Source organism: Cydia strobilella, chromosome 1 (genome assembly GCF_947568885.1).
Source record: "Cydia strobilella chromosome 1, ilCydStro3.1, whole genome shotgun sequence".
Taxonomy (NCBI): Eukaryota; Metazoa; Arthropoda; class Insecta; order Lepidoptera; family Tortricidae; genus Cydia; species Cydia strobilella.
The window spans coordinates 12248345-12262905 of NC_086041.1; the positions used below are offsets into that span (position 1 = coordinate 12248345).

General features: G+C 37.7%; 1 protein-coding gene and 1 long non-coding RNA gene across 12 annotated transcripts in view; both read left to right on the forward strand.

Annotated features, from left to right (window-relative positions):
* The window catches only part of LOC134746667 (uncharacterized), a 184424-nt gene that overhangs the window by 137590 nt on the left and 32273 nt on the right, over nucleotides 1-14561 (forward strand). The gene's annotated exons all lie outside the window — the stretch shown is intronic.
* LOC134745817 (phosphatidylinositol-binding clathrin assembly protein LAP) overlaps nucleotides 1-14561 on the forward strand; it is a 72992-nt gene that overhangs the window by 52718 nt on the left and 5713 nt on the right. For 2 of the 11 annotated variants that reach the window (XM_063679910.1, XM_063679922.1), the window contains 10 exons: nucleotides 418-556; nucleotides 686-831; nucleotides 1119-1296; nucleotides 2953-3009; nucleotides 5051-5234; nucleotides 8441-8572; nucleotides 9087-9383; nucleotides 10861-10972; nucleotides 12605-12704; nucleotides 13373-13444. In XM_063679910.1, the coding sequence (XP_063535980.1) occupies nucleotides 418-556; nucleotides 686-831; nucleotides 1119-1296; nucleotides 2953-3009; nucleotides 5051-5234; nucleotides 8441-8572; nucleotides 9087-9383; nucleotides 10861-10972; nucleotides 12605-12704; nucleotides 13373-13444 (1417 nt within the window). The remainder of the gene's footprint in view (nucleotides 1-417; nucleotides 557-685; nucleotides 832-1118; nucleotides 1297-2952; nucleotides 3010-5050; nucleotides 5235-8440; nucleotides 8573-9086; nucleotides 9384-10860; nucleotides 10973-12604; nucleotides 12705-13372; nucleotides 13445-14561) is intronic. The other 9 variants (XM_063679928.1, XM_063679942.1, XM_063679917.1 and 6 more) reach the window with 8 other exon arrangements.

Consider the following 14561-nt stretch of genomic DNA (forward strand, 5'->3'; position numbering starts at 1 on the left):
TTCATGCTGCTCTTCAGAGATCTCATCAGGTGACGTTGCCAGTGCTGCAGGCACAGTTGGACGCGCTGCTGGAGTTCGACTGCAACCCCAACGACCTCACCAACGGGGTCATCAACAATCAACATGTGCTTCATGCTGCCCTTCAAACTCTTCAGAGATCTCATCAGGTAACGCTGCCAGTGCTGCAGGCACAGCTGGACACGCTGCTGGAGTTCGCCTGCAACGCCAACGACCTCACCAACGGGGTCATCAACATGTGCTTCATGCTGCTCTTCAGAGATCTCATCAGGTAACGCTGCCAGTGCTGCAGGCCGTTTGGTGAAGTGTTATTGCCGATGAAGACCATGAAATGACAGTATGTTAGACTGTTTTCTGAAGTCGGGCTATTTTTGGTTATTGTTTTTTTTTCTATTACAGATTGTTCGCATGCTACAACGATGGCATCATCAACTTACTGGAGAAATACTTCGACATGAACAAGAAAAACTGCCGCGACGCTCTCGATCTCTATAAGAAGTTCCTCATCAGAATGGATAGGGTCGGAGAGTTCCTTAAGGTACAGTGTGCACTATTCGGGTCTCACTTTCTCTTCACGTCATATGTTATCTTCTTCTCTTACAAGTAACTCAATCAACTTAGGTATCGAGTTTTACTTCAAAACTTATATTTATGACATTATTTGCAGGTGGCAGAGAACGTGGGCATAGACAAGGGTGACATTCCGGATCTCACGAAAGCGCCGAGCAGCTTGTTAGACGCGCTCGAAGGACATTTAAACACACTGGAAGGCAAGAAGGGCTCCGCCGCCAACACTCCCACGCAGACCGCCAGGTACAAAGGTTTTAACTAAATCAAAGTAATATTAAAGGGTGTGTAAAACTAATGGGGTGCCAAAACTAGTACTATGTCGGGACAGGAAAGTTTTGTGCCCACTAGTGCTCATATTTTGCTAAATCGTTATTACGTTAGAGCGATTATAGCTTTTAGTTCCCTCGTCACGCATAGACAATTGCCATAATATTAAAATCGGACATATAATAGCCTGTTCTCATATATCTACAAATTCACTTAATACTATCTTTAAACCAGGCTTCTGAACATTTTGTTTTATTTTCAAGTGCCCAAAAGAACGTGGCCTCCGTTATGGGAGCGCTATCATCCACGTCCTCATCGTTCGGCAACGTAGCGGCCTCGTCGCGACTCGACAAGGCATCAAACGGCGCCGGCCTCTTCATAGACGACCCGCTTGCCCAGCAAGCGTTGGCTGAAGAAGAAGCCGCAATGAATCAATACAAGGTAATAAAGGAATCAATTGAATTATACAGCCCTCGACAAGGCATCTAACGGCGTTGGACTCTTCATCCTCGACCTGCTTGTCCAGCAAGCGCGAGCTGAGGAGGCCGTCATAAATCAGTACAAGGTAACACAGGTATCAAGTTTGTAAAGCCCACGACAAGGCCACCAAAGGCGTTAGACTCTAGGCGTTAGGGCTCTCGCTGGCAGAGGACGAACCGGCTATGAATCAGTTCAAGGTAACAAAGGAATTAAATTAGTAGTGGGAGCAACTTCTTCTAGGCCTCGACAAGGCCTTCAACATCATTGGCCTCTTTTATACCATACGAGACGACTCGCTGGCACAGCAGGCGCTGGCAGATGACGAACCGGCTATGAATCAGTTCAAGGTAAGAATTAAATTAGTAGTGGGAGCAACTTCTTCTAGGTCTCGACAAGGCATTTAACATCGTTGGCCTCTTTTATACGGTACGACACGACCCGCTGGCCCTGCAGGCGAAGTCTGAGAAAGAAACTATGAATAAGTACAAGATAGCTAAGGAATGTAGTGGGAGCAATATCTTCTAGGCCTCGAAAATGCCGATTCACGGGCTTAGCAGGCACTAGCTAAACAGACTGCCATGAACCGGTACAAGATAACAAAAGGACGAAGTTTTTATTAGAAGCACTATCATCTAGGCCCCTTCGTGTCTCAGCATGTTCCTTAGCAGCGCCGGCACAGCATAAAATAAAGTAAAACGTCAGCATCATTATGATTACAGTCTCTTCACGACTCGACAAGTTTTCGAATGGTACTGGCCTTTTCATAAGCGACCTGCTGACCTAGTTGGCGCAGGCTGTGTAGGAGTCCGCTATGAACGGCATGAACCGCTGTAAAGGTCAGTAATAGGAATTAGGCATAGTCAAGTCACCGTTTATACGAGTAGGATCAAATCTAGTACCGACTATCTACTATGAAAATATTCGAGATTATATCACCATATCAGAGAAGAGGAGTCATAAATAACTAGCACGTTTCACAGTATGTCATTTTTCCTTACCCATAAGGTTTTTGTCTACTTCAAAAGGACAAGGTATCAGTCACACCCATCCCATGTTTATTAATGTTTAATATAATATACGGTCATCACCCAAGAACTTAATGTTACTACTATATTATTATAGTCATAGTTCATAGTAGTGTAGATTTTCCTATACACAATGCCAATGGCCAATGTTGAAATGGAATAAAATGTGTGATGTCTGTGCTTGAGGTATTCCCAGAATGATTATATTTATTAATTCGACGTTAATAGCCTCACCAGTCACCATTGTCGTTTTCGTAAAACTGGACTGTTACTACAGCGCTAGCTTACAGTTCAAACAGTAACTTATTGTGAAATGTAGTGTCCCCCGATTAACCTATGAATGTGGGTTGGCATCTTTCAACTTTGCTCGTCAATTTTTTCATCACTGCATCTGCCGTAAAATACGTAAAGCCCAAAAAATGCACTAACTAACACGTGTTAGAAATTTTATTATTTAGACAGTCAAATTGTGAGAGTTGTCATGGTGATTAATTATCAGTCACCTACTAATAAACAAGATACCACAAAAACAAAAAATGACCAACACAACCTGTCAAAAACGACCATGTATTTTCACGGGCATATATTTCAGGTGAATTTATTACAAGGGGAGGAATGGACGGGCGAGGAAGACATTTCCGTCATTATAGTAAGATATGGGCATAGTTGTGGTTATGGGTCGAGTGAAATGTTACTTGCGCTTAGTTTTATGTACGATTTGTTATTGTGTGTATTTCAGCAATTTACGCCCATTTACTTAGGGTCGGTTGCACCAAACTGTTTGTCACCGTTAAAGAGTTCGCTAAATTGTATTGTATGGAAAGTTTCCTAGTAAACCGCCGCAGCGCGCCGGGTGACGTTGATCAGTCTTTCAAGTGCGGATGGTGCAACTGGCACTTAGGTCATAAGTTCTGTCACAAAGGTGAGACTGATAAATGTAATACAAAGCTTTTAATAAATAAAAAGTTAGCCATGATTTGAAAGCTTGTTTTATACTGATCAAAACGTAATAAAATTCTAAAACGTACGTAATATTCTAAAATTTAGATCGCGACTTTATTTGTACTTTGGGATTGTCGTTAGACGCGAATACGCGGCTGCATTGTGTAAAATTATACTTCACAAAAAGAAGTAAAAATCAGTGTCACATTAATAAAACAGGTATAATTGTTTATTTATATGAACCTACTTCATTAGAACGTTATTTTATCACCAGAATTTAGTTCTCCGACAAGTCTGTACTTAAGCTAATAACCCTTCAAACTTAGGGTACTTTTCATGTACAATGCCAAAATTGCAACTGTACAGTATACATGTCAACATGTACAGTTGCAATTTTGGCAGTCAAATACACATATATAAAATATATATGTAAAGAAAGGTAAAAGTCCCAGCTTTAGTTTTATGTAATATTCAACCATGGAAAACAGAAAAATAAATAAATAAGGATCAAAATCACTATGAAGAGGCCGCATATTTTTTGCATAATTTTTTATAACATTTTTCGATTATTATATAGAATTATGCGAAACTGAGACAGAAAATTACGTTAGATTATATTGTAAGCCATTCAGCATTAAATAAGCTTTCACCCCATATATATGAATAATAAGGGATCTGTACCTATAACTTTTTATCTGTAAAAATATTTGTGACAGAACTTACGACCAGACTAAGTATATATTCTACGTGTGTAATTTATTCGTGATATATGTATTGCAAAGGAACGGTCAACCCAATATTCAATTAGAATTGTTTTAACATCACGATTCTATTGACCCTATGAGACACTTGTTTATTGTGTGGCTTTCGTAAAATCACCAAGTATATCTTTTCATTTCCATTTCTAACGTTTGTATATGTAATACCTACTAATTTAGTTTACCATGATATTATACATGCTCTCTCACTACTGTATATCGTTTTATACAGTGTGGAAAAAAATATGGGCCCTGGAGGGAAAGTGTTCTAAAACCTTAAGTTATCTCATTTTACTTAGACGAAACATTCTTTTATTTTAAAAAATAAACAAAACTGCATTCAAAGTTGTTTTGAAATTCGATTGTCTCGACCGGGAATCGAACCGACAAAAAATACCAAAAAATAAACACTCGCTATTTTATTCTACTAGTCGATACAGTTAATGTTCAAAAAACATTTCTCCAAGAAACATTAGATCTTACACTCGTCTGAGGTACAAAATATCCATAAAATCGAATATTTAGTACTCAAGAATATTTTTAGACAAGCAAAATTAAAAAAATAAATAAATTTTTTTTGTTTCTGTTTAAAAATAAAATAATGTTTCCTTTAAGTAAAATGAGCTATCTGAAGGTTTTTTAGGGCACTTTCCCTCCAGGGCCCATTAACTTTTTCCACCCAGTATACATATATATAATATATCCCTCATTCATTTGAGCTTCTGTCTACCCGCTATACGATTTAGATCTGTGTTCTCAAGGGAAATTCTAAGTTTGCAGGAAAAAACGTATATTGGTCTCACACCTTTGCTTCGGTGGTCTCATTTCCGATCTGTTTCATGACTTCAAATTCCATAAAAATCGCATCGACTTGACACGTCAAACCTATGCATTTTCGGCCGTAATTTGTTTAATCGTTTGTCCATGTTTTCATTCCGGTGACGGTTCACACCCACAAAAACCTTCAAAAAGCAGCCGTATTCCTTTCAGAACAAAGTTCAGTCACCGACGAACGCGGCAAACAACCCGTTCCTCTCGTCCGCACCGCCCGCCAACCAAAACCAGTCCATCGTGGATCTGTTCGGCCCCACGCCGGCGGACGGCGCCAGCGCCGCCAGCAAAGCCTCGGACGACTTGCTGTCGCTCGGCAACCCGTTTGCTGACATGTTTGGAGGTAAGTACAGCTTCTAGGTTTTTCAGTATAAAGTATGTTTAGTTAAAGTAACTTCTTAGAAATCCTAATTATTATATTGTATAGGTACAATATTTTCCTCTTTTCTTAAGTTTTGTTTTCAAAACATTGATCAATGTCGTGCAAAGACTGATCAATGTTTTGAAAACAAAGACACGTTTCAGAAAAAAAGGAAAACTAAAATGGATGTCTTGAAAAAATCTGTAGATCTACCTATTTGGATTTATAAATTTGATCTATAGATTCCAATCTCAAAGTGATAAAAAAAAATGTTGAAATTATAATTAATTGGATTGTATTTAACTTCTTGTTAATTAATTAATGACACTCAAACTGATAGTAAGAAATGTTTCATAATAACTAGAGCTGTTTAACTGACATACAGTCCGTTAACTCTCAGAATGACCTTCGGATTTTAGAAAGATACATCGGGTATCGGCGATAACACGCGAAGGTGATACTGCTGTTCTGCTTTCTTATTAACTCACAAAAAGTTTTAAACTTACCGCAAAAAGTTATGGATTGTCTCAATGTAAAATAAGCCCTAATTTAATGACATTATGCTTAATATTCGGTTGATGACTATAGTGCGATTTGACTTTTTGTCATAATCTAAATAAAATAGAATCAGAATTTGAAATTCGAAAACAAATTTGAAATTATATAGAGTTTGAATACCAGTCACATATTTAAATTCATATGGTAAAATTATACAATTGGAAAACTGTGATATTATTGTTATGGTGGTATTAACTACTCTTATATACCTAGTCGGCTCATAAGTTCTGTCACTGGCCTTTAAAATTTAAATTTGGAACTCATAAAACAAAAACCGTTCTGCATTTGAATTTCGAATCCTTATTAAATATTTGAGTAGTATAATTTTGCAATTTTCTGTTTTCTTCAACATGGAGTGGACGCTTAAAGATAGCCGTACCGCAATAATTGCACTATATCGTTGTGGTCACTCGCCGACTAAAATTTTTAAGCTACTTGAAAATTTAAAATTCTCTCTAAGATTTGTGTATCGTACCATAGAAAGATACAGTGAGGTCTCTAGTTTAAATGACAAGAAAAGAAGCGGTCGTCCGCGTACAGCTAGGACTCCAGCGGTTGTACAAGCAATTAGGGCACGCATTGCCAGAAATCCCGCTAGGAAACAAAAAGTTATGGCCCTCCAGATGGGCTTGAGCAAAAACACGGTGAAAAGAGAGCTTAATCAAGACCTGAGACTTCGTGCTTATAAACGAAAAACTGGCCATCTTCTCAATGGTCGGCTTAAAGCTTTAAGGCTTAAAAGATCTAAAGCTTTATTGAAGAAGTACGCTAAAAATAAGCACCGTTGTATACTGTTTTCGGACGAGAAAATTTTTGACATAGAAGAAAACTTTAATAAACAAAATGATAGAGTGTACGCTCGCAATAGTAAAGAAGCGTCTAATAGCATTCCCCGTATTCAAAGAGGTCATCACCCTTCATCTGTGATGGTTTGGCTGGGAGTTTCTTATGCGGGCGTCACTAGTATGCATTTTTGTGAGAAAGGAGTAAAAACTAGTGCCAAAGTGTACCAAGACACGGTGTTGACTAATATTGTGAAACCACTATCCCATACGATGTTTCTAAACCAGCATTGGGTTTTCCAGCAGGACTCTGCTCCAGCCCATAAGGCAAAGTCTACACAAGCCTGGCTCGCCTCCAATAAAATCGACTTTATACGGCATGAAGATTGGCCCTCCTCTAGCCCAGATCTTAATCCTTTAGACTATAAAATATGGCAGTATTTAGAGGAAAAGGTGTGCTCAAAACCTCATGCAAATCTAGACTCGCTGGAAAAATCTCTTGCTACGGCAGTGGCCAATATCGACATGAAAGTGGTGCGTGAATCCATTGACGACTGGCCACGAAGACTTCAAGCCTGTGTAGATAATTATGGCGGTCATTTTGAATAAATGTTATACATTTAGATTCTCTAGTTTATAAGCTTTCAAACGCTGTACAAATTATACGGAATAAACTTAAACTTTTGATTTTATTTGATACTATGTATATGACAGAACTTATGAGCCGACTAGGTAGTTTAAGGCTGAAAAGACGACTGCACTCTTTGGGTGTTGGATTGCAACTAAATCAGTAAGAGACTGTCATTTTCTGTTACGCGATTATGTCCGATTTTATCCGAATAACGAATGTCATTCTGAGAGTTAACGGACTGTACTTGAGTTAATAATATTAATAGAAAATAATAGGTTATTGTATAACATAGTATGGGTTCAGGTAGAAACATAATATTATTGAGGCAATATTTGCACGAAATGGCTCAACAAGTTTAACTGATTTGTGATTTCTCTACCTTTTTCAGGATATTACATATTTTTTTAAAGCTTCCGTCAAATTTTGCCTCGCAATAATATAGCACAGTATGTAATAATCATGTAATCCTTAACACTGTACATAAAGCACATCCCAAGCTTCTGGGGATGGTGACAGCACAATCTTTCTGTCCTAGATATTAATGCAGTCAGTAAAATCTTCGTCGACATTATAGTTTTGCAATGAACAAAACATAGAAAGAGAAAAAAACACTAAGTTCCAATGCGTTATTATGGTTTCCATAGCTAGCTTGGATATGAGAACAGTTATTTAAGTATAATCATAAAATTGTTCTTTATCAAGCTGCAGTGAAAATACAATATTTAGAAACACACAACTGCAGTAGTAACAAAACAAAATGTCTGCTTTGTAATATTAAGTCATGTCACGCAACCAAGCAAACGTATGTCTCTCTACAGCTCTTCTATTAAAACTTACCTAGATGTTTAGTCTACAGAGTGCAACGAAACATACATAACATACACTCGCCAAACCCAACTTTGCTCCTCGTAGGTATGTCTAGTCGAGTAAAAAAAAAAATAGATATTTGTTAAGAGTCAGACCAATTCTGCAGCGACTTGGCAAGCGGCGTGTGTAGAATTGAAATCATAACAGAATTCCCATGAAAATATGACGTCAATTATGGCATTTCCACATTCTATCGCTGCAAATTCTGTGCAGAGTTAGTGCAGACGGACTAGTCTAGTCTAGACTAGTCCTTTACCAGAATTCATGTTTTTGCATAAAATGAGACTGGAGAAGCAATATAAACTCGAGTTAGGTGACTGCATTTATATATTGGTTGGGCAACTTTCTAGCGGCCCCACAACCGGCGCCGGTGTGGCCCCAGCAACCGACCAACGGTTTCACGCCGTTCCCGCCGCAGCAGAACAACACTTTCGTCTCTGAGGCTAACTTCTCTAACGTTTTCAATAACACTGATACCACAGGTGAGGCGAATGTAGTTCAGTGTTGCCGTGTGATAGGTAGATAATACAACATGGTAAATAATATAATAATTTATTTAAGAAAAAAATAGATTTTATTTTTATTTTAAACAATGTACGAGTAAATAGCCAGATTATTTTAAAAGTTGTAATAACACGCTGTATTTTTGCAGCAGCAAGTTATAATATTCAACACTATCTATGAATATGAACGACTTCGCAGTTACAAGAGCAATAAATTGCCACTATTATTTAATAAAGTATAGATTTCTTATCACATGGCAACCATTTTCTTATATTTTCCCACTTTTGTATATTAAGAACTTTCATATAATCTGGTGATGGTTAAGTGAAAACGTTTCGTGCAGTATTGTTGTAGAATTAGATGTGATGATGATAATAAAATGGAAAAATATTTTAAAAAGGTCACATTTTAAATTACTACATTATAGCGTTTTCACTTGTGTACATAATTATTCTATGTATCCATTTCTTATCTATGTAAATTTCTTGCAAGCTGCCGCGGCAAACCCATTCATGGGTATGGGAGACCCCACTCAACCAATCTCCGCCTCCCCCGCTCGCCCACCGCCACCGGCCCATCCTCCCCAACCCAAATCCGCCTTCGACGATCTCGAAGACGTCATGCGAATGTCCCTGGGGGGCTCCCCCGCCAAGTCCCAACCGATAACCCAACAGCCGCAGCCGATGGCGGCCGCGCAGCCCCTCGGCGACGTCATGCCCATGGGCGCGCCGCAGCCGATGATGTTCGGCTCGCCCGCAAGACAGCCGATGGTGCCGATGACAGCTATGGGTTCGGAATCATTTGGATGGATTGTTTTGAGTGCCCAGTTGTTGTCGTGTGCTTTTTTTTTGTTTGCATATCAAACATGTCTCGGTCTTAGAATGCGCAGAGCGTCAGATGGGCGATGTACTTTTAATGAGTTCTTGGATGTTCCTGTATGTAAAATTAGCATTTTAATTACTAGGTAATTGTGCCGTTGCCAAGCTAAAATTTAACTTTTTGTAAGTTGCTTATACGGCTTTACTGTAATGAGAATGCAATTAGAAATCGACCTTATTGACAACCGACAATGAGGTACGTTTTGTTTAAAAACGTTACAATCACAAAACTGACAATTCAACTGTTCGGCCAACTTACACCCATGTGACGCTTCGTTATTTTATAAACGTTTTGATATCATTTTTGTTGCGGTCGTCAGATAAAACCCTGCAATTTAGTGCCTCTGTATCTCTAGTCTACACATGTAGTTCTTTACATATTGCTAGTAGGTTTTTTGTTTACTGTTTACATTATATGGTCTGTACATAAAATATTAATGTGACGCTTTTGTATAAATTGCAATTAATTTATTAATGCACATTATGCTTTTATGTCTAACAACGTCAAACTTTTCAATCACGTCTAGTGCTCTTAATTTTTATTAGCTCCATGTAGTTGTTCGCCTCTAAATTCATGCATTGTGCGTGATTCAGCTTACATGTGCTGTTAAAAAAAGTAAAAGAAATGATTAACACATTTAAAAAAAACCGGACAAGTGAGAGTCGGACTCGCCCACCGAGGGTTCCGTACTTTTTAGTATTTATTGTTATAGCGGCAACTGAAATACATCATCTGTGAAAATTTCAACTGTCTAGCTATTACGGTTCATGAGATACAGCCTGGTGACAGACAGACGGACAGCGGAGTCTTAGTAATAGGGTCCCGTTTTTACCCTTTGGGTACGGAACCCTAAAAAGCATTAGGTACTGTTATAAGGATGCAATAAAATCCCCTTATCGACAATCGATAACGTATAATTATGCCTGAAGCGAAATCATAAAAAATTCAACCATATCATGAATGTATATATTTGCAACGTAAAATTTTAACGTAATTTCTGCAGTCCTTACAATGAGGGCTAACGCGTATGAATTCGCCGCTAGGGGCGCTAGTGTAGACGGTGATCTTCGCAAAGTTCGAAATGTCACTTGTCACTTCAATGACTGACAGCTGTTCTTTAGTCTTTTGGACCACCATCAACAGAGGCGCCAACTGGTGAGCAAAAAAACGTTAGCCCTCATTACAGTTCATTTTTAGCAATAGCGACCTCACCGCGGTGTAAGCGGCGCCACCACCTAACCGCAATGTCACCATCGGTTACCAAATCGTTGCGTAGGGCCGCCATATGATTTTCCTTAGTCTCATTCCCACATAGCCGCCTGTCATATTCATTCAAGTAACCCTATTGTATTGTTTTTTATACCATACAATAACATCCATGTTTTAGCAGGTCAGCAGCAGCAGCAGCAACCCAATAAAGTGTTGACGGGCGACTTGGACTCGTCACTCGCCTCCTTGGCTAACAACCTTACCATCAACAAATCCGCCACGGCACCGAAGTAAGTGCATTGCCTCTACAGTATCTTAGCTAAATGATATTCCATTGAGGTACACAATTAGAACTTTCGTAGACTTACTTGCTCTGTTGAATTTGTTCAAATTTTTAGTACCATATAAATATTGGTCTACAGGCACTTTCACTTTGGATAAGTGTGACTTCAGTTAGTGCACGTGGATTTTGTGAGATGCATAGAAAGATTAGAAAGTGCCTTAAAAGAAATACTTCCAACTTGTATTCACCAGAGCAATTTTTTCTTTTATTGATGCTTGAATGATTTTAGTAAATTAAACCCCTTAATGGGCATTTGAAGTCTGAATTTGTTCTGTGGTAGCTAGGTTTTTATAATAAAGTTTAAGACAAAAATATTGACAATTTAAAACAATATATACCTATTGTGAAGTGAATGAAAAGTGTTTATCCATATTTTTTGAGTACTATTTTTATATATGTTGATTTCGTCTTAAACTTTATACCTGATTCTATTCTCCATAATATTATATGAAAATAATCGTAAAGTGATCCGTTTGCGCTAGTCCAATTTAATTATCAATTGTAAACTTTGATAATGCCTTTCTTTTACTAAACCTTAGGACTTTTTTTGTTTACTGCTTTAGTCCGTTTGAAAAATAGTTTAGGAATGCTAAATAGCCTGAGAATGACGTTATTAGATTAGTAAAAGAAAGAACATTATAAAATGCATTTTAGTAGAAGCATCTGTTCAGTGTTAATTGCGACGATATACATTTCTTTTTAATAATTATAAGAATGAAAACCATCTATTTATATAGTTAGTTTTTTTAGTATTAGAAAGAAGGTAAGCGATCTTGACGTGTCTTTTTATTAAAAATCACTTTTTAATAAGTCACAGCAAATATGTTACAATTATAAATCATATGCGATCTTTTGCATCCTTTTGGTTTCATAAGTAATATAAACTAATTATTTTAAAAGCGTTTTTCAATAAAATGACACATCAAGATTGTTTACGTTTTTTCTAATGCAAAAAAAAAAGAACTTTAGGAACCAGTCGGACAAAAATGTTAATTAAAATCAAATAGGTTTTATCGCCTTTTGTTGAGCTTCAAGCAGATGCTATTACTAAGTTTGGTTGTTTGCTACGTGGGAGTGGGAGTGACAATTAAAGAAACCCTTTAAAATCTCCAAACCAAATTGCACTTTTAATTTAATACACATGCAAGGCACACATTTGCTCAACGCCGACACGACTCAATTCCTCAACATGATTGGCTCTATAGCTAATATTATTGCTTTGGACTTTAGACACAAATCAGCACAACTCTGCACGCAAACGAACAGCCAAGCACGCATGCCGTCCGTACTCGGGGCCCAAGTTACTGCCGTCATGTTTTAATTTAGTTAAAGATTTTCATTTCCAAATACGGCTTATTTATGTAGGTATTTAGGGACATGACATCTTTCGATGCAAAATACACTAGTGTTAATGAAAATAAGGCAGCCAGGATTCCTATATTTCACATCGCGTATGCTATTATAACACCGTAAAATCTCTTAGATAGTCGCAGAACCTTTCTTCTGTAACGATGGAAGAATATTATTCTACCTATTTCCTTACCCCCACTTGACTGTTAACTGACGTAAACGTGGTTAGGCCGATGCAGTGGAACTCGCCAAAGAACGGATCGAAGCCGGGCGCCGCGTGGAGCCCCCAGCCCATGCAGGCCACCACCGGCGCGGGATACCGCCCAATGGTAAGACACTATTAGGAACGGATCCCTTTGTTTCACATAACTATTGAAAGTCATAATGTAATGATTGTCACATTATCATTAGTCATAATAGGTTATATAGATAGGTTACGTTTGTTTTATGGCAATCCTGAAAAGTTACGCGTTTCTGAGGAAAACCAAATTATGGCTACCTAAAAATGCGGACAAACAATACATTATGACTTAAAACTTTATGGGAAACAAAAGAGACCCCGCTAGGAATCATTGTCGGTTGTACCTTCACATAAATAAAGCCTGTGCAATGTGATTCTGGGCACTCATAGTGCAACCATTTAATTTTAACCATTCTGCCACAATATTGATCTTGCACGCCATTGATGTAAGAGTGACAGAAATTGATATAGAGAAAGTATAGTTAGTTTCTCTTTTGTTGATATTCAGAGATTGACTAAACATATGAAACTGTTATTTTGCACCGTACAACCGACAAGCGGATTAATAATTATTATACTCCAAATAGCCTAAAATCAAACCAAGACAACACCCTAAAAAGCTTTCGTCGTTGCATTTTGCGACTATGTTTCCGCTAGTTTATTTTATTCTTTTGCTATTAACTTACAGCTCATTTTACTTTCTGCTCTTTTCTTCCCGTAGCATGCCAGCATCCCTTTTTATTTGCGTTTTTGCAGGGTCCAGGCATGAACCTCCCGCCCATGCCCCATACTTTGCCCCATACATACCACCCCCCGCATTACGTTATGGTAAGTTGTGCTATTTGTTTTTCCGCTTTATTTTTAGATTTAACACTTTCGCTAGCGCCCACGCCTTATGCTTACGGCTAGTTCTTTGCGTAGTTTGATCGCCTCAAAAATGAAAGACCAATCTTGCATTTTTGGAAACGATATCACATGGTAAACTGCCTAAATGTAAATAGCTTTTGTGCTATTTTCGCCCATTACTCTTCGATAATATTGTCTAAATCGTCCCTATTAATGTTTCAATATCTATAATCTATCGTCCTTACTCTCTTCTCTCGTTCTACGACAATTAACGAAAGACTAAGGCGAATGACGTCCAAATTTGTGACACAGACGTCCCCAAATAACGTCACATTTAAATACGCACGTAAGGTATGGTATACTGATACTGTCTAGTATGTTTTAACTGTTAATATACTCTATGCCTATTAAGAGGCCGTAGTCGATTTTGGAGCAAAAATGTAAAATTGATTGATTTAGTCGTTGAAATTATACACGTTTTGTTACGTTATATCTAAATAACAAGTATTGGTTTCTATTAGCACGTCTTCTCATCTTGCCTTTTAATAATGAGGTCGCGAGCGTGCGTCACCGGTAATATATGAAGAGAAGGGGCAGTTTTTAAAAATTCATCAAAAGTTATGGTGGTTAATTATACAAATTGATGTATAAGAATAGTTTCAGCAAATGCTGTAAATTGTTTAAGTATCAAAATTACGTTGAAATTAAGTCGATTTTCAGAGGAATTGTCACTTGTTTTGAAGTAATTTCTGGAGAAAATTAAATTCGTTTAACTTTCATTTCCTCGAACTCTAAGTCATATAACAAAAATGTAATCTGATGAAGGTCAAGTAATCTGTAATACAAATTTACCATTTTTAGCAGTCCAAACTTTACGAAATTTACAAATAAGAGCGACAAAATCAGTGCTTTACGCGCGTTTACCTAGACGTCCATCAGAAAAAAAATCATTACTAATTTAGTGAGTCTGTTTTCAAAAAAATTATCTGATAAAAGGCAAGATAAGAAGACGTGCTAATAGAAACCAGTACTTGTTATTTCATTTAGGTAACAAAAGGTGTACAATTTCACCGACTAAATCTATCAATTTTACATTTTT